The sequence below is a fragment of the Arachis hypogaea genome, chromosome 13, assembly GCF_003086295.3.
Source record: "Arachis hypogaea cultivar Tifrunner chromosome 13, arahy.Tifrunner.gnm2.J5K5, whole genome shotgun sequence".
NCBI lineage: Eukaryota > Viridiplantae > Streptophyta > Magnoliopsida > Fabales > Fabaceae > Arachis > Arachis hypogaea.
The window spans coordinates 133734590-133755659 of record NC_092048.1 but is presented as its reverse complement, the minus strand read 5'-3'; the positions used below and the strand labels follow the sequence as shown (position 1 = coordinate 133755659).

At 33.2% G+C, this 21070-nt stretch overlaps 1 protein-coding gene across 1 annotated transcript; it reads left to right on the top strand.

Annotated features, from left to right (window-relative positions):
• Positions 1-9103: 9103 nt before the first annotated feature.
• Positions 9104-11201, top strand: LOC112735485 (uncharacterized). Its single transcript, XM_072210914.1, has 3 exons — positions 9104-10021; positions 10303-10629; positions 10674-11201. The coding sequence occupies exons 1-3, from the start codon at positions 9104-9106 to the stop codon at positions 11199-11201; spliced, it is 1773 nt and encodes a 590-aa protein (XP_072067015.1).
• Positions 11202-21070: the final 9869 nt, after the last annotated feature.

The following is a 21070-nucleotide window of genomic DNA, read 5'->3' as shown; positions in this document are numbered from 1 at the left end:
AAAACACAACCATGATTATCATCAAAACCAACACTACTACTAGGACTTTGATTTTCATGAATGAGTTGTTTAAGACCATGGTAGTTATTTCCAATTTGGGGTTTTTGCACTATAACATGAATTTGAGTTTTAGGAAGTGGAAGCGAACAAGCAAAGGGTTTGATTTCATTAACAAGTTGGTCTAAGAGTTTGAGCATGGAAGCAAGCCTTTGTGAAGTACCATAGAGAGTGGAAGAAGAACCTTGATGAACAAGTTTGTGTTGTGTAGCTAACAATTGAGACCAAAAAGGGGGGTCAGACGAATAAGAAGATCCCACGTGCTGTTGAAGCTCAATGTCCTCGAACAAGGTTTCCAGATCATAGGACAGGTCCATAACCTTGGAACAACAATGTTGTTGCGGATCACGATCATTGTCGCGGAGGCATGATTGCAATGTGAGAAGCCGGTGTATGAAATGGTTAGCACTGAGACCAACGTTTGCGAAGGCTTGAGAACCTTCTAGAATATGGCAGTATTCGATCAACGAATCTAACATGCCACGAACACGAGGGGGTGAAGGTGGCGCTGTTGATGATGTGGTATCCATGCTTATTACGATGTTGTTTGGTTTGTGGTAGAAAGATGGTGTCCATTCATGCACAAACTTCTGGGTTTAGCGTGGCTACAACTACAAGGAATAATTCAAATCCAAGATTTCGATTACCGCTAAATAAGCTTAAACTAGTTTTATTTCAGTTGTTGTCAATCACTATTCACTACTCAAATCTCATGCAATTATCCTAATTAACAATATAATAAGGAAAAGTATGAGGAGACAATAGTCTTATTGTACAATACATACAATGGGGTTTAATTATAATTAAAATTAAATTATGGGTCATTATTTAATTTTAAATTCTTTTTAATTTAAAATTTGAATTAAATTAGGATTACCCCGATTTATAGAATCAAACCTACCAATCCCTCTTTCAAGACGGCGTGACCTCCATTAACAACGAACTGCCGTCTGCATCTGTTTCAACCACATAGCACAGGTCACCGGCAAGCATTGTATCCCGTTGTTCTGTTTCCACCGTCCTCTCGGATCGCACAGTCCACCGCCCAATAACACAGTCCACCGTCCACCACCGGCGCCCACCCTCTCTCTCTTCTCTTTCTTTCCTCGTTCCCCATTTCTCCCTGCCGTGTTCGCTACCCCCATGCCCCTGTTCGCGCCTGCCAGCTCCGGCGAGCAACACCCCAGTGCAACCCAGCAGCGGCTAAGTTCTATGCCGCTGCGACACCATCATTGCCCCCGTTCTTCTTTCTCTCCTTCATCAACGCAGGTTCCATCCCTTTCCTTGTCCCCGGTTCTTTCTATTTTATTTATTTCATTGCTTTTAATTCTTGTTTCTGCATATAGATTAGGCTTAGGACTAGTTAATATCTGTTGCTAGATTGAATGTGTTTGCTGGCTGAATTTTATGGGTTGATTGCTGCTTATATTGAACTGAATGCTCTATTTACACATGATGCACACCATATGTTCGATGAAATGCCTAAATGAAATCTTTTTGTTTAATTATTATGTATGGCCAGCATTTGACTTAAATTCTATTCTCATGAGGCATTATAATTTACAATTGTGCAGTTTTATGTGATTTCTAATTATGTTTGAGCTTGAATTTTGTTATGCACTTGTTTGTGATTTTTTTATCAAAACACCAATTTGGTTAAAAATTCAGATGTTATCAATTATTTGGTATATTTTTAAGAAGTGCGTACCATATTTTATTGAGTGATTTGAATGAAATGGTTTATTCATGTTGGTTTTGAACATAAATGATCATATGCATCATTACTCATTCTTTGAAGTTTTTGAGAAATTAAAATTGGTTTTCAACTACTATAATGCTGGTTGTGCTTTACAATCATCATTATATATAACATTTTTTTGTAGCTATTCATAGTTGTGATATTAATGGACTAAATCATAACGGTGTGAGTGTTTATATTAATGTGGTTAATTTATTGTTGTTATTGCTATTTGTTATTTAATTATGTGGCATTGGTATACATTTATTGTTGAAGCAAATTTTTTAGATATTAAAAAAAAGAAGAGTGTAACACGTTAAGAGTCATAGGAACAATAGAACAAAAAAGGTGTATCACCATTCTTAGTTCTCATTAATCTTTCTTCATTATTTCCCAAACTATGTCTCGCAGTTTCACCAATCCCTTGTTCTTATTCTTGGCAGTGGATTATATGTTCATTTTTAGAAGTGTCATAGCTTTTGGTTTGGTGTTTGTGCTTATTTGTACGGTTTTGCATCAAACAAGAGAAAATCCAGTGTTCCAAGTGCAACAACACATGCACAAAGTATAAAGACATCAGTAAATGGTACATGAACTCCACCAAAAGTCTCAGAAGGATACGATGACATCATTATTTTAGGTACTGGTGTTGCTTGTGCAATCTTTGCTTTCACTCTTGGAAAGGTAGTACAAGTGCTTCTTTTCTAGTTTCTTCTATTTAGAATTTTATTTTATGATGGTTTCTTTGAGTTATAGTCTTTAAATAAGTCTTAACTCATAGATAAGATCTTATAATATGGTCTAACTAAATTGACATAAATAAATGCAGAAAATGTAAGTTATAGGCGGCAAAGAATGTATATTCTAGAGAGAATAGTATTTTGTATATATCCATTATTTTTTTTTCTATGGCTTGGAGCTCCAATGGTTCTTTTCATGAAGGGAAGCATAGATATACATTATAGAATTTAATTTTGATGTACTCTCAGTGTAAAATAATTTTAATATAGGCCGGATGTTCATTTTACTAGGTAGGTCAATAGTTATTTTCATTCTAATTTAGATGTTTACGTGATTTGGAGTGAATTTAATATAATTTTGCCTGATTAGAAGTATTTGTTAAAAAATAGTGAGCATAGTGCCTATTATAAACTAAAATTTTACACACTTAATCTTGTTTAAATTAGTCATTTTCTTGGTGGTTTATATTGCTAATATTTATGTCATAGTACCATATGTCACTTAATTCCTTTGGTTGTTTTTTTTTTGTTTGTGTTTGATTGCAGGTCGTGGAAGTGACGGGTGTGAATGAGCTAAAAACTGATGAGACGGAACTTGGTCATATTGTAGAATTGGATTTAGTGTACCATTCACTGAATTCAAGTATGCTTGGAGTTGTTGTAGTTAGATATATATAAGTGATTAACTTATAACAGAGTTATGTGACATTTAGATTTGTAAAACAAGTACTAAATTGTATTTTTCTTTAGCTATTTAAACTAAGTCAGATGTTCATTTTATTATAATTACAGATGGTTCTTTCCATTCAAAAGTAGAAGGTTATTTTGGGCATATTATTTATCTTTTACTTGATTTCCTGCGTTTTATTTTGTTTGCATATGGCCTGCAAGTTTTTTTATTATATGGATTGAATTAGAATTAGTTTAATTTGATTGAATTTAAGCTGAGTTTTAGTTATGCCATTTAAACATGATGCACGAGTGGTATTGTTGGTCAATTTCTTAGTTATTTTTATCAACTAATGTGGATGTTCATTTTACTGTCTATGCGAATTGTTCCTTTCTTTTTAAAGTGGATGTTTATTTTAGATATACCATTTGTCCTTTACTTAATTTTCTGGTTTTTGCATCCCCATGCTCCACGTGTTTCTTTTGTTTTATGGTTTAGAAAGTATAGATTAAAATAGAATTTTTGTAAACATTGATATTAAACTGAAAAATAAATAAAATCTTAATTTGAAATTAAAAGAAAATTTTTTTATTACATAACATTTACATGAGATATATAATTTATAGTTTAGAGAAATACTAAAAGGTCAACAATTAGTCATCAAGATTTAAAAGTGTGTTAACATAAAAAGAATCTTCAAGAAATGCTGCATCATGATGACAAGTATTAAGCTCTTCAAGGCTAAGCTCTTCAAGAATCTGCTCCTCTGACTCGAACTAGAGATATTGCTCACCGGAATGACATCCCATATGACCTCAAGGTTGTTTTCCCACAGTACCTCAAGTATGTAATCCCATTTCAGTTTAATGTATGATAGATTGCCTGTTTCATGCTCTTTTTTGGCAGTTACAAATTAAGCACACTATACAAAACAAGCTTCACCGAAATGGTAGTCCTGAAGATTTGGTTGCAACAGAAGCTATGCTTGCTGAAATCACAAAGAACCCAGGAGAATATAATCAAGCATTTGTGGAGCAATTCAAGATATTTCATCAAGAACTCAAGGACTTCTTTAATGCTGGCAGATTTATCTTAAATTCTTAGTATCACTTGTAAACATATGTAAATTAAATTTGTTCTTATCTTAATTCAAAATATCATATTATGAGACATCTTATATGTCATGGTATTTTCTATTGAAGACATTTAACCTTCTAATGGATCACTATATCATTTGAATGCATGATTAGACATTATAAACCAATAGATCGATCATGAAATTTCATGCATTCATTGACAAGACTGAGCATGCAACTCAATGCATGCATCTGTGCAATTGTGTGGTTTGGTGAGTGTCATGCAACCTTTTCTCTTGTGCTAAGACTGTTCAGAGGACTACAAACTCTGGATTGTGACCACCAAAGTCATACAACAGCAACCTTACTGCTGCATCATACCTTGTTGTCTCTTGTGATTTCCTGTAGTTGTAAGAGAGAGAAAAAACATCATTTCTTGTTCTGTTTATGTAACTTAATTGTTGTTTACTTTAAGAGTGAACATAGTACCTTAATCTTAAAGAGATAGTCAAATCACTTTTACAGCCGACTAACTTATTCTAAAGAAAATGAACATCCGTTTTAGTTGATACTAAACATCTAACAAATTAACCAAAATTTCATCCATGCACCATGTTTAAATAGCCTAACTCAAACCCAACTTCAATTCAAGAAAACATAAACTAAGTCTAATACAAATCTTCTTCATTACTCCCAAACCACTTAACAAAAGAAAATAGTGGAGCATGTACATGCAGAATTCAGCAAATCAATGCAAAAGATCAATATTATAAGTAAAATAACATCCACTTTTCGAATAAACGAACCATCTGTATACATAGTAAAATGAACATCCATTTTAATTGATAATAAACATCTAATAAATTAAGAACTTTTATTCAATTATTACATTCTTAATTAAAATTCAATACAACCACCAACAGCACAAACAGACAGCATATATGCAGAAAAAGAAAAAGATCTATCATCAAAACTAACCATCCGATATCCTGCTAAAGTAACCATCCAATTAGGGGTCAATTACAAATAGACAATGGTCAGCTTGCTTACGTCACATTGTATGCAAAGGACAACCAGGCGAGGGAAAAATATTCTGCTATTTGAACCAGATTACCTAAATTTTGCGAACTTTCCCGGGCTATGCTTAAATTAATTTCAACAATCTCAGCAAACATCTTATTCATCATGTTCCTACTTACTAAAATTGCATGTATTCAGTTTTCCACCATGTACAATCAAACATCTCAGCAGGCTAAACTGTGTCTAGAACACGAAGCAACAGAAAGATGAATCCTGAAAAAAGGAAATTAACCCACTAACCGTAGATGATTGACGACGGTCGGAGATGGGGCCTTAACACTAACGAGACCCTGGACTGTTGAATGGTCACGGCATCAACTCTCCGACGCAGGAGGCAGGATCGTGGCAGCAGGCTGACTCAGAGATGACGCGCGGAAAGCAGGTCCGGGAGCTGCTGTTCGGGTCGCGCCGATGAGTGGTCCACGGCACGAGGGGACGCAAGGCTGGGATGTTCAGCCAGAACAGTGCGCCACGGTTGCTTCCAGCGACCGGGTACGGGTGCGGAAGCTGGGCGCTGCAGAAGGGGGTGGGTGATGCAATTCTCGTCCGAGCTGCGGCAGGTTGCGGGTGCAGGCGGCAGCGAGAGGGTTGGGGGGAGGTTGAGCAGCGACAGTGTGGGATTTTGGGGGATGGAGGGGAGAGGGTTACTGACGGTCAAAATAGGTAAATGAGGGATAATTTGAAATTGAGGGTTTCAATTAGGGTAAATAATGATTCATTTTCATTTTTATTTTAAAATAGGCCAAATTAAAATTCCATTGTATATATTGTATAGATACTGCATTGTCTCCCTAGCGGGACTCATAAAATAAATATATTTTGTTCTCCCAATTTTCCAATTAATTTAATTTGGTCACCAATATTGTTTATTAAATTAGTCTTTAGTGTATTTCCGTAATTTAGAAATTTTAGTAAATCAACTGTAACATAGTCAATTCAGTTAATTCTTTTTTATTTTTAATTTTAAAATTTAAAAAATCAAAATAGCAGAAAGTTATTTTATTTTTTTATAAAAAAATGTTACTTATTTTTTAAAATTTAATTTTTAGTCAATTTTTTTAAGAATTTATTATTATTTAATTAATTTGAATATTCACTTTCATATATCAAATGTTCAAAAAAATAAAAAAGTTATTTATTTTTTATTTTTATTTTTTTAAAATTGAATAAAAGATAATATTTAAATAATATTTATGTGTATTTTTTTTATGTAACTAGTATATTTTTTAACTAATTGAGTATAATTGGTTATACCTCAAGTTAGTTTCTAACAAAATTCATTTGTCATTATACCATTAAAAAAATGCTGACATAGACATATCTAAAAGTGGCAATACTACTCGAACTCATAAGTACCTATTCTGTCTCTACTCAATCAAAATGGATTTTTTACGAGACAGAATAAAATCAAGTTTAAGTAATACCCACTCCTACCTAGAGATATGAGAGATCGAGAGAGAAACCGAGAGCGAGTGAGGTGGGAAAACACATGGGGAGAAATACCAATTCCAATAAACATGATAAAGATTCTAGGGTTTGGAATAAAGAAGCGTATCAACGATTGGAGCGTGATTATTTTTCCATCTTCATCGACAATTTGCCAGAGGATATATCGAAAAGAGAATTGTTTCATATGTTCAAATGGACAGGTAGAATCATCGACATATATCTGTCGAGAAAGAACAAAAATGGACATATCTATCTGTTTGCATTTGTGCGATACACTACAAAAGGAGGAGCTCTGAAAGCTGTTGCAAATATGAATAATATGATGTTGAGAGGAAAAAGACTGTTTGTCAGAAGAAGCGAAGTATAGAAGGAGAGCGGTGATTCGGAATACAACGGACAAAGAAGTGAAGGTCATCACCAGAGAGAATGCCAGAGGAAACAACTCACAGCCAAGGAGTGTGAAAGGAACAGAAGAGATAAGGGTGAGACAGCCGTCTTGTACTCCCACCAAAGATCCGAATAATAATGGATGGACAAAGAAGGTAGAAGTACCGATAGTCAATGAGAATGTTTCCTGGCTACAGAGAAGTATCGTCGGGGGGACGAAGCAGGCGATCGATTTTACTGCCTTGAAGCAAAAGGTTCATAACAAATGGCCAGGTGTAACGCACGTAAGGGAGCTGAGAGCATATAAAGCTTTGATAACGTTCGAATCTGTGTTTAGTGTTGAGGAAGCTTACACCTTTAGAATAAACGACTTATTAAAGACGTTTTATATGGTATGGAGATGGGACGAGACGGAGAGGAGTGAGTCTAGAAGAGTTTGGTTGGATTGTTATGGAGTTCTATTACACGCATGGTCTAGCGACACTTTTCTTAAAATTGGAGAGCAATGGGAAGAGGTCGTGGTATGTGATAAGCTAACTGAATCATGCAATTCGTTTAGTGTGGGTCGGGTACTGATTGATACGTGTGTCTTCGATATGATTAACGAACGGATACACGTTACAATAGGTGCAAGCGGATTTGACGTCCTTGTACGCGAAGTGGGGGGAGAGGTATATCAAGAAGAATGCTTTCGAGAGAGAAAGCAAGGGACAGTGGATAGGAATAGAGTAGATGGAGGCGAGTTGCAGTGCGAAGAACATGGTGGCATATTGAATAGTGCGACGAACGGCCGGAGGTTGCTTGGGACCAGGCGGCAGTTCTGGTGACGATAAACAATAGAATGGCTGAACAAGAAAAGGATAGATTGGTAAATTCATGTGTAAATTTGAATGAATGGAATCATCAGAATTCAAATCTTTACTCTGGAAACGGCAGTTACGTGACTTTAAAGGAGGGGGAAGATTCTCAGGGATCATCTCATATTAATGATGAGATGGATTCTGAAGAAACAATATCTCATAATTATTACGGATGTAATGGAAATCAAGATTGTGATGGCACAAGATATGGATTTGGGCTGGCAGCTGCCAAGCCCATTATGGAGAGTAAAGGAAACGGAGTGAAAAGGAAGAATCGGGCCAAACCGGGTAGGCGCTGACCTGGCATCCATCACGACCCGGAATGAGAGACAGCAGCTAGGTCATGATCGGGTGAGGGACTCAGGGGTAGGATCAATACTCGATATGGAGGAGGGCTGTGGGTAGAAGCTCGCGCCGATGGAGGCCGCACGAGAGGAGGCGGCGGAGATGCTTGCGGGAAGGAAGACTAGTGATGGGGAAGTCAGGAACGACGTGGGAGAACAACGGCGATGCAGGAAGAGAAGGGGAATAAACACAGAACCGAGCCAAGAACAACCAGGGATCTGTAACTTGGAAGGAAGACTGCGGCTTCTTGGAGATGAGAGCCATGGCAATATCAACGGCAGGGTTACAAGCCAATATGCATCAGAGGATGAGCAGCAAATAGGTGGCAATACTGGCGTGGGATTGGAGGAGGGGGAAATCGTGATGGCAGCCTTGGCTCAGGTAAACAGCAGCGCACAAGAAAAAGAGCATGATCACTGTACACAACCAGGTATGGAGCTGGGGACTGAATTAGAGGGTGATACTGACAATCACAGTGAAGAACAAAGGCCGAGCTGGGAAGAGGAAATGGCTAACAATAAAGAGGTTTAGAAGCTAGCTGTAAAATCAGGTGCTCAGTGCAGCGATGAGGAGGATATTATAGCTATTTTGCAGGAGCAGAATGAAGCGATGGCTTTGAAGCGACGACAAGCAAAGCAAAAAGAAAAAGTTCGAAGAAGCAGGCCAAAAACTCGAAAACAGGTGTGTAATAATTTTCTGAAATGATTATAACTTCATGGAATATTAGGGGATTGGGAGGTACTGCAAAGGTTGGTATGCTGAAGAATTTTAAAAGTAAATTTAGGCTGGATATGCTGAGTTTGGTAGAAACAAAGAAGGAACTTGTGACTAATTTTGATGTAGCTCGCCTCTGGGGTAGAGATAGAGCTTGTTGGGAGTTTGTAAGCTCAATTGGGGCTTCTGGAGGATTATTTTTAATATGGGATGAGGCGGCTTTTAAATTGACTAATTGTTATAAAGGGGATAGATGGCTGTGTGTAGAAGGGGTAGTGGTAAAAGATAATTTTTATTGTGCTGTTTGTTTGGTATACGGACCGCATGAAAGAGCTGAGAAAGCATCCGTCTGGGAAGAGTTGAGTTATAATGCAGGGTTGTGTCAGGTACCGTTATGTTGTTTGGGAGACTTTAATGAAATTGTACATATGGAAGAAAGAAAAGGAGCAACAAAATTATCAGCGTCTGTGGAAGATTTTAGAGCGTGGATAAATGATATGGAATTGATTGATTTGGTGCTAAATGATCGAAAGTATACATGGTTTAGAGGACAGTTATGCATTCGTATTGACAGGTGTCTAGTTTCTGTGGAGTGGCTTGATGTGTACCCAAAATTGCGTTTAAGGGGAGGCCCTAGAGGTTTATCAGATCACTGTCTCTTGATTATGGAAGACAGCAGAAAATTTAATGGCCCAAGACCCGTCCGCAGCTTAGACTTTTGGTTCACGCATGAAGATTTTCTGAGAATGGTGAAGGAGGAGTGGGGGGAATTAGGTGATGTACATTTTTTAGAGAAGATGAAATCACTGACAACACCACTGTGTAGATGGCATAAGCAGCATTTTGAGGATATGACTGAGAAGATAAAGAGGTTGGAGAAAGAAATAAAGAAGGTAGATGATATGGTTAGTAGTGGAAGCTATGATGGTACAACGGAAGCAAGGAGGAGGGCGTTAATGAGGTGCTGTGAAAAGTGGTATGAAAGGCAGGAAGTCTACTGGAAGCAAATGTCTAGATCCCGACACGCTAATGAGATGGATAGAAAAAAAGGTACTTCCATAATATAGCATCAGCAAGAAGAAGAAATAACAGGATTGAGTCTTTAGTAATTCAAGGGAGGCTGGTGAGGAATCAAGCAAGAATTAAGGTTGCCATTCGAGACTTTTATAAACGTCTGTACCACCAGGAAGATTCTCCAAGTGTGAGCTTTAGGGATGGATTAGTTAATCGGCTAGAGAGGGAGGAAGCTGAAGCCTTAGAGGTTTTACCATCAGTGGAGGAAGTGAATGAGGCAGTCTGGGATTGTGAATCTTCTAAGGCTCCAAAGAGTGATGGATACAACATGAACTTTATAAAAAGGTGTTGGAATGAAATTGGAACGGAGTTTACTGCAGCTGTGATGACCTTCTTTGAGACAGCAACTTTACCAGAGGATTCTAATGTCACATGGGTAGCGTTGGCTCCGAAATTCGTTGGGGCTAAAGAGATAAAGGATCTCAGACCTATAATCATGGTTGGTTGTGTCTATAAAGTCATTTCTAAACTATTAACACGAAGAATGAGGAGTGTAATGCCTGGCCTAGTTGGGGAATCGCAGAGTGCCTTTGTGAAGGAAGGAAGATACACGACGGAGCCTTAATTGCATGTGAAACTGTGCAATGGTTAAAATTGAAAAAGAAGGCATCAGTAATTATTAAACTGGACTTTCAGAAAGCCTATGATAGATTTAAATGGTCTTTTATTGATACAGTGTTAGAGAAGATGGGCTTCGGGAGAACATGGAGGTCATGGATTAGGGAGTGTGTCAGAACGGCCTCTATCTCTATTCTGGTTAATGGGTCTCCGTCAAAATCGTTCAAAGTGGAGAGGGGGCTTCGTCAAGGCGATCCATTATCACCGTTTCTGTTTGTTTTGGTGGTAGATGTGCTTAACAGGATGATCGGGGAGGTGGTAAGGAATGGTCGAATCTCCCCACTTCTAGTTGGTCGGGATAATATAGAATTTGGCACTTACAACTTGCTGATGACACTATATTATTCTGCCCGCCGGATGAGGAGACAGTCAGAAACTATAAGAGGATGCTGAGGTGTTTTGAAATGATGTCCGAGTTGAGCATTAGCTTCGAGAAGTCCAACTTGATACCCGTAAACTGCAGTCAGGAGTGGGTTAGATGGATGTGTCAGCTACTGGGTTGTCAGGAGGCGGCTCTACCGGTGAGGTATCTTGGAATTAATCTAGGAGCAAATCCGAGATTGGTAAAAATGTGGAAGCCAATTATAGACAAGGTGGAAGAGAAGCTCAGCTTGTGGAAAGCAAAGGTCCTTAGTAAGGCTGGGAAGCTGGTACTCATAAAGTCGGTTATTAATAGCTTGCCGATTTATTACCTGAGCTTTTATAAGATGCCAAAAGGGGTGGCACGTAAAATCATCTCACTGCAGAGGAGATTCTTCTGGGGGAAGGATGATGGGCGACCAGGTATGGCTCTTGTAAAGTGGGAGATGATTCAGGCACCAAAGAAGCTAGGAGGTTTGGGTGTGGGTGATGCGGTAGTCCGAAATGCTGCTCTGCTGTTTAAATGGTGGTGGAGGTTCTCAAAGGAGGAATGTCCTCTATGGAAGAAGATTATATGTTCCTGTAATAACTTGAACCCAAATCACTTATTGTCGACTCAGGAATTACCAGAAAGAGGTGCCCCATGGAGAGACATATGTCAAGTGCAAATAAAGGAGCAACATCTAAGGCAGAAGATTATTGATGGCCTTGCTATAGAAGTAGGGGATGGTAGATCCACTAGATTTTGGGAGGATACGTGGCTCCAAGTGGGAAAGCTAAAAGATGCCTATCCGAGACTCTTCTTGATTTCAAACCAAAAAGGATCAGTAATTGGGGAATGCGAGTTTTGGGATGGGATAGAGTGAGTTTGGCACTTCCAATGGAGGAGGGAATTGCGCCAATGGGAAACTGATACACTAGACCAAATGCTTCAAGTATTGCAATCTGTTAAATTGATAGTAGAAGTGCAAGATAGAGTGGTGTGGAAATTTGGCAAGGAAGGCGTTTATTCTACTAACTCATTTGTGCAGGTATTGCAGGAACATTCTTTGGATGAAGAGCTCCTAAGGTACAGATTCACAAAGGACATTTGGAAAGGCCTAGCTCCGTCTCGAGTGGAGTTGTTCACTTGGTTTGTATTGGTAGGCCGAGTAAATACAAAGGATAGGCTAAATAGGCTAGGACTGCTACAACAAAATGATACTTTGTGCGTGTTGTGTAACAAAGAAGTAGAAAATATTCAACACTTATTTGTTACTTATGAGTACTCTTGGCAGGTGTGGTGTGCTTGGATTTCAGAGTTTGGACAGACGTGGACTGTACCTTGTACCTTGAAAGAACACTTTGACAGTTGGAGGTCCATGCCGTTGAGAAAAGAGCTGCGCAAGTGTTGGCTAATTGGTTTCTACTCAACTATATGGAACATTTGGTTACGACGGAATGATGTCATCTTTCAGAGAAAGACAATAGGAGTTGTAGATTGTGTGGCTCAAACATTTTCATGTGCTAAGGAGTGGTGTTGTAAATAGCTCATGTTATTGATGGCTATATCGAAAATGACATAGGAGTTATCTTATTTTACTCTTGTTTGTTCGCTTCACGTGAGTGTTGAGCTCTCTATTCAAAAAAAAAAAAAAATACCCACTCCTACCTATCTCTCTCTTTCTCTCTCTCTCTCTCTCTCTCTCTATATATATATATATATATATATATATAATTTTAATACATAATATATGTAATATATATAAAATAATTAATAATATTGTATTATATTTAAATTTTTATTTTAATTTATGTTATTAATGTAATAATAGTTATATAAATTTTAAATGAAAGGAATAAAAAGGCGACAAAAACAAAACAGGATTAGATAGAATAAAAATTCGCCCTACCCAAAAATTGTCACCCGTAGACATACCGTTGTTCATATTGGACTTGCGGTTTTTTGGTTGTTTCCGTTCACCCTTCCAAATCTTTACTTATATTAAATGACGTCGTTTTTTATCTCATTAGCCACTATAATATTGAAAATAAATATTTCAAAATATTGATATCGAAGTTTATGAAGTAAAGCGCATACTATTTTATTATGTGGAAAAGAATATAAAACCAAGAGGTTATCAGCCAAAAACTAAACAAAACCACATTAATTTATATTAATAATTAATTTTAAATTTTTTAAATTCAAAATTTAAAAAATTTAAAATTAATTAAGTAAACCTAATTAAAACTTATAAAAACAACCTTCCTCTTCTCTCTCACATTAACCTACTCACCTCCAACAATCACACACACAAACCTCTCTCTCTCTCTCACCGTCAGGCCCTTTCCGCCTCCTTACCGCGACCCACTCCTCTTCTATCACCGACCCACTCCTCTTCTATCACCGCGACCTACACCCTCCTCTCCTCCCCATCCTCCGCCCTATACAACTTCGTCACCCTCCGTCGCCTTTCCCTCGCCCCTGACTTCCACACCTTACCTTTTGCGTTCAAAGCATGTTCCCTCCTCCCTTCTTACACTCCTAGGCCTTCAAATTCGGCTTTCTTGCCTATCCTTTCTCCCTCATATGCGTTTACTCCCTCCATCGCCGCGTCCACGATGCCCACAAGCTGTTCAACGAGAGTTCTCACAGGGATGTTGTCTCTTATAATGCCATGGTTCATGGGTTCGTTAAAATTAGTGAGACTACGCACGTGCGGGAATTGTTCGACGAAATGTCAGAACGAGATTCTGTGTCTTGGGGCACCATGATTGTTGGTTATAGCAACGCAAAGCTGTGTTATGGGATATTAGGTGCCGTTTTGATGATTAAAGAGACTACAAACTACACAATTACAGATGATCCGTCACCTTATAACTCAGTCTTTATTATGCATTATGAATTATAAACTCGGCGTTAACTATCATTCATTCTTTTGCTTGTAACTGACACCTTCATTACCGACTTAATGACCATCATTTCTATCTTAATGACCAAACAGTCATAACATCAATTCTATTCATCAATTTTGTGCCTATAAAAGGAACCTTCTATATTCATAGAGGCAACATGATAAGTTCTATAAGTTCCATATCATGTCTTACATTCTATATTCATAGAATTATTCATATACCTCTTAAACACTTACTGACTTGAGCGTCGGAGTGTCTTTTGCAGGTACCCACCCCCTTGTTCTTTCCTTGCCGACGTATAACTCATCCCGACGAGAAGCTTGAAGATATTCATCGACGGACGAGCTATACACCGGCCAAACTCAGCAAGAACAACAGAAATATAAAAGAAATATTCATTTGATATGAAAAAAAAATATCCTAATACTTAACAAAAGAAATATCCAGTTCTATTTTAGCAAAAATAATTAAATATCTATAAAATTAAAAAAAATAAAATTCTTAAAGAAATAGAGACATTCACATTTGCAATAAAAAATTTGAAAAATATATAAAAGAACATCCATTTAGTATGAAAAAGAAACATTCTGATACTTAGCAGAAGAAACATCCATATATATTAACTCGTAGAGATTTTGAACTTACCTAAAAATATTTTGGCTGATTTTTTGCTAATACCCTTTTGGTTCTTAGGATCGCTCGTTATTATGTGGCAAAGAGGCATGTAACAAACACTAACTAGGGAAAATTAAATAAAAATGGATTAAAATTCTTACATTCAACAAGCTTTCCATTTATCAGCAATAAAGAAAGAAAATCCCCGTACCCACTTTCCATTTGATGAATCATCTGCGTTGAGAGTAACCCAATACTTGAGAGGTAGGTTTTTCGTCTCTTCCTTCTTTTAAAATAAAGCCTCTTGAATATCAGTTACCTTCTTTAGGATTTCTACATGAGAGTTTTTTCATGTGATTTTTATGTAATGATACATCACTACTTGACCAATACGAAACAATTTATGTTTACTTGAATGGCTGAATGAGCCGGTCTAGTAACGATCTTTTTCATTTTCGTAAAAGGACCACTTATGGTCTTTCTAATTTAACATATTTACAATCCACATAGTCAAAATTAAGATAGACCATTATTGATATTTATTTAAAAGGACCAATATAGAAATATATAAAGGAGAATGCCAAAAAAGTCAGTATATTTAATAAGAAAAATATGTATATGAACGACAGCATGTATATGGTTGTTATCAGCGGCAGAGTTTAGTCAAGACCTCCAAAATTTTTATAAAAGAATTAGTAATATTAATATAAAAGAATACATATAGTTTAATTGGTTTAAGTTTCATTTTTTTATAATAAATTTGTAAGATTAATTCTCATTTTCTGTATTTAATTATTCAATTATTTTTAATTTTAAACATTAATATTTTAAATTTAGATTTTAATAGACTTTTACAAATAAAATATCTTATTAGTTTATTTATATATACAAATTAAAATCTCATTTTTATTATTATTTATTATGTTCATTATCAATAAAATTTTATAATTTTAATGTTAGAATTAGTTATAGTAAAATGAATTTTTTTTATTTATGTAGTTATTTATTTTACAATAACATCTTGAACTTTGGTTTCAATACACTTTTACAAATCAAAAGTTTTATTGGCTTATTAATACAAATCAAAATTTTATTCTTATTATTATTTATTATTCTCATTATTAACTAGGTTTTACAATTTTAATATTAGAATTAGTTGTAGTAAGATTAATTTTTTTATCTATATAATTATTTATTTTACAATTTTAATTCTGAATTTTTTTAAATATTTTATAATATCTGTCTATATAGTTATTTATTTATTACTATATTAGTAATAAACTTAAAAATAATTATATTTATAAGTTTTATTTTAATATAAATATTATTATATAATTTTTATATTACAATTTTTTGCTTTCCATTTTTTTTCAAGTTCTACCACTGGTGTTATAGTATGATTTTGATTGAAGATACGAATTATAATTAATAGATAGATAATATATAATTAATAGTTTTTTATATATATAAATTGTAATTTATTTATATGGAATTATAATTATGTTTATGCTTTTGTGCATTTGAATTAGTTTGGAATTTTTTGTGAATCGAATTTCAGTTTTTTATAAATGATTTCGATTATATTATTGAGTTGATCCTTGAATTGAGTTCAATTTTTATAAGTCAAATTTGCATTTAATTAGTCTGACTAATTATTTTTTTTTAAAATCCGAAGATAGCAATGGAACAGTGTGTGCACGTTAAGAGGGAAAAAAAAGTGCTAAGAATCTGCATGTTTAATTTGGTTTTTTATTTTATTTATAGTGTTTTCATTATTCGACCTTCTAATTTGCTTAACAAATAATTGGACCGAGCGAGAATAAGCACAAAGGTATAGTTTGTTTCGAGATACTGACACTGAGAGATCGAGATTTACTATCATATTTGTTGGTTCAAAAATTGGTACTAAAATTTTTGTCTCTATCTTTAAAATTTTAGTATTTTAGTACTTTCAAAAAGTAGGGACACAAGGGACTAAAATTTTTAGAGATAATTTTAGTAACATTTTATACCTAAAATACTCTCATTTCAATTAATTAATTTCAAATTTTATCCTTTGTGCAAATTAAATTAGAATTTTATTCTTGTTTCAATTTCTATCTCTCATTTTGCATCAAACAGAATATTAAAATTTATTTCAATTTTTGTCCTTTAATTTTTATCTCTCAGTCTCGGTCTTTTTATCTCTATCTCTATACCAAATGCTACCAAAGTTACAGAGGTCTAGAATGCCGGCCCGAATTTACTTTTCAAAGAAATTTACCACGTTGCATAATCACAAATTAAAGTGCAATATAAAAAGGGATTGATCTCCCAATAATCAATATTAAATGTTAACATCAAATTTTATATGTTGTTAGTTGTTACACAAATGAGAACGTGATCAACAGATGTATGATTAAGATTCTAATAACGACACAACATCATTATTAATACAATAACTAAGATAAGATATATCCCACCCTTCCCTTGCAGCTGATTAAAGAAGGAAAGTTCTTTAGAGCAAAAAACAATATAATAGTAAGAAAATCCATAAGAATCGCCTTTGTAACAGATTTATTTTGCCAAAAGATAATGAAAGAGAAAAGAAATAGATAGTGATGGTGATCTATGATCATCATTAATTAAAATACTTTTCCCCCAAATAGTACAAGTGAGGGTGGGCTCAAGCAACAATAATTTTTTTGCCATGGAGGAGGCACTGTTGTCCAAGCTGGTCGATAGGCCCCCAAAGCCCCCACTTTCTTGCCCCAAATGTTTGGAAGTTTTCCTTAAAGAATAATCACTTAAATTTTAAAGATAATTACCAGTTAAGAACCTATAATTTAACCAATCTAAATTAGTTGAGTGGTCTATTTTTTTTGTCTATTTAAATAAATACGGAGAATTTAAATTCTGTTTTATTTATGCAATAATTTATTTATCAGCAGCAATTTTTTAAATAAAATTTAGATTTGTAAATGGATTAGTATTTGATCTATAGAATTAGAGAATACTATATTACAATTTGTTTAAAGAGAAGGGGTCAAAATTCATCGTATATCAGTTAATTTTATGTGATTTAAATTAGGTGGAAACTCAGGTGCAGTCGATTTTACGTGAAGTTGATAACTGAGAGTCGTTAAATGATTTGACTAATTTGACTAAATTTTCATCTAACAGCTATCAACTATTAACTTCACGTGAAGTTGACTGCACCTGAGTTTCACCATCAAATTAACATGTGCATAGTTGTTCAAAAGTATTTTTAGGTCCACGTTATCATTTTTAAGAGTAATTAAGATAAAAGCAATGACCAAGTTATCATTTCTCTCATTTGATGAGAGGAAGAAAAGGTTGAAAAATAAGGATTACTCCCTTTGGATGGTTGTTACATATAATTTTCAACAGAGGCAAACAGCGTTTCAGTAGGCCTTATCTCGCTAATAAATATCAAAATTGCAGTGCCCACTGTCTAATCTAATTTGCAGACTACAAGTGGTGGTCAAATTAAATATCATGCTTACACTATAATTAGTTAATTACATTTTCCCGTGTTTGAAAGCATTTACTGAAAAAAAAAACGTTTGTCATCATCAATGTTTTGTATTGTGACTTTTGTCCATTGTTCTTATTATTCTCAATATGTTTGTCAACTAAGGTAATTTATTTCCAGATATAGATATTTTCTTAAATAAACGAGTTAATAAAAAAAATTAATCTCTAAAAAATAGATTATTTTCTAAATTCGTCATTAAAAGATTTTATCAAATAAATTAGTTCATTAAAAATTATAAGTTAATCATATTTATTCTTCTATCACTCAATTAATAATTTTCGTTAATAATTAATAATATAAAATATTAACTATCAACATAAATTCACAATTATATAAATCATAATCTTAATATAATCCAATCACACTAAATTGGCAAAATTTTTATAAATATATTTATTCAACGTTTAATTGAATATGTTAGGTGTCATATATGATGTGAGTTAATGTTTTATATCATCAATTGTTAATGAAAATTACTAATTGAGTGACTAAAAAACAAAAATGATTAGTTTATAATTTTTGAATGATTAACTTGATTGATAAAATTTTTCAATGATAAATTTGAATAACGAACCATCTTTTAAAGACTAACTAGTATTTTTACCCGTAATAACATTATGCGAATATAAATTTTTTAAAATTACAGTCCACTTTATTCATGGCACAAAAGATTTTATAAAATCAAATTACTTTTACAACAAAAGTCGTAGATTGACAAAAGTCTTTGACTAAAAATATCAAAGTATCTATAGATAAAAAATTAAATAATAAAACTTTTAGGTATTATTTTTATATGAAAAAGTCTAATTTTTTATTAATAATTAATTTTAACATTTGGTATCTAAAATTTAAAATAATTTAACGTGTATAATTTTATATTTAATTAGGTGTTAAGTCTGTTGCACAAATAGAAATAATTAATTTTTATACTTACTATTTAAAAATAATATTTTTTCTCTCTATGTATATAAAAATATAATTAGATATTAGTATAAAAAATTATACTGATAGTTATAAAATTAACGCAAAATTAATTTTTTTAAAACAATTGAATCTTGATTCTAACTTTTAATTATAATATTAGTATTCTCTCCAAATTATATGTAATAAATATTTGAAAGAAGAGAAATAAAAATATAGATTAAAAAAATAAGTGGTAAAAATTTAAAACTAAATAAAAAACTAAAAAACTATATAATAATAATAATAATAATAATTTTTATTTGAATTATATTATTTTGTTAATTTTGTTTCTGTAGAACAAAAAGATAGAAAAAATAGAGAATGAAAAAAAGAGAAAAAGATGAAGATGAAGAATGAGAGTGAGAGTGAGAATTTATTAATTTTGGAAGAAAATTTTTATTTTAATTGTAAAAAATATTGGATGATATATTTTGATTTGTCAAATTACTAATATAAAATATAAATTATATATAAAGTAAAAATAGTAGAGAGAAATAAAAAAATAGAGAGAGGTAGATGAGAGGATTTAGGAATTGAGTTTATTAATTTAAGAAAAAAATATTTTCTCTCAATTTTAATAAGAGAGTGTCATGCGACACATTTGATTATTAATTAGATAGTAATATATGATACTAATATAGATATATTTCAATTTCAACTTTGATATTTCAATTTTAATTTTAATGCAATTAAAAAATGTCATGTTGCACATTTTGATTGTCAAACTAGTAATTAATCATTGATATTGATAATGATATATAAAATAGATAGAATATTTGAAGAAATGAGAGAAATAGAGAAAGGAAGATGGAGGAAGGGAAAACTCTTTAATTTTATAGGGAAAGATTTGATTTCAATTACAATTAGGGAGTGACATATGATACATTTTGGTTGTAAAATTAGTAAGGAGGAAGAAAGAATTCTTTAGTTTTGGAAGGAAAAATTTAATTTCAATTATAATGAAAGGATGACATGTGGTATATTTTGATTGTAAAATTAGTAAGGAAGAGAGGAAAATTTCTTAATTTTTGAGAGAAATATTTAATTCTAATTGCATTAAAAAAATGACATGTGACACATTTTAATTGTAAAATTAGAGATATATAATAGATTTGGCTATTAATCCTAAATATATTGTATAACTATACCATTCTTTTCAAAGAAGTTTATGTTATATTAATTTTGTCAAAAAAATATATGTTTTATTAATTTTGACATCTATTATATACAAAAGAATTGGGATATATGGGTTTAATCTAAATTAAAAAAAAATGTTTTTCATCGTATATTATTACTAAAACTTTAATAAAAAAGTTTTTAATTAAAATAAAAAATACTTATAATTTTACTAACTGTACAATTATTGTTGTTCCACTTCCACCTCCACAAAGTTGATAAATAAAAAAATGAAAAATACTATTTGTACATTAAAATCAGCCACTAAAATCAGCCATTAATGTATTTAGATATAAATACATGTATGGTTTAATTTATTTTCAATGTGTATTTATATTTCAACATATATTTTATACTGGTGGCTGACTTTGATAGCTGATTTTGGTATACACGTAGCATAACTTAAAAAAATAAATTAATAATCACGTTATAAAACAGGCCGTAAACTGAAAAAATATAAAACATATTGCAAATCCTTAATTATAAGCAGAAATTTATATAAAGAAATGTTAATAGTATTTTAGTTTTCCACAAATTTCCATATAGCGTGATTGTTTTGTTTAACGAAACGAAAACGACTCATAATCCATAGACAATAGTAGTCCAAAATGTAGTACAATTCAGGTTAACTCATGTTTTCAATAAAATGAAATACCCTTACGTTAAGAATTCATTACCGCTAAGGAATTTACATTTAAGTACATGTTCAAAATTT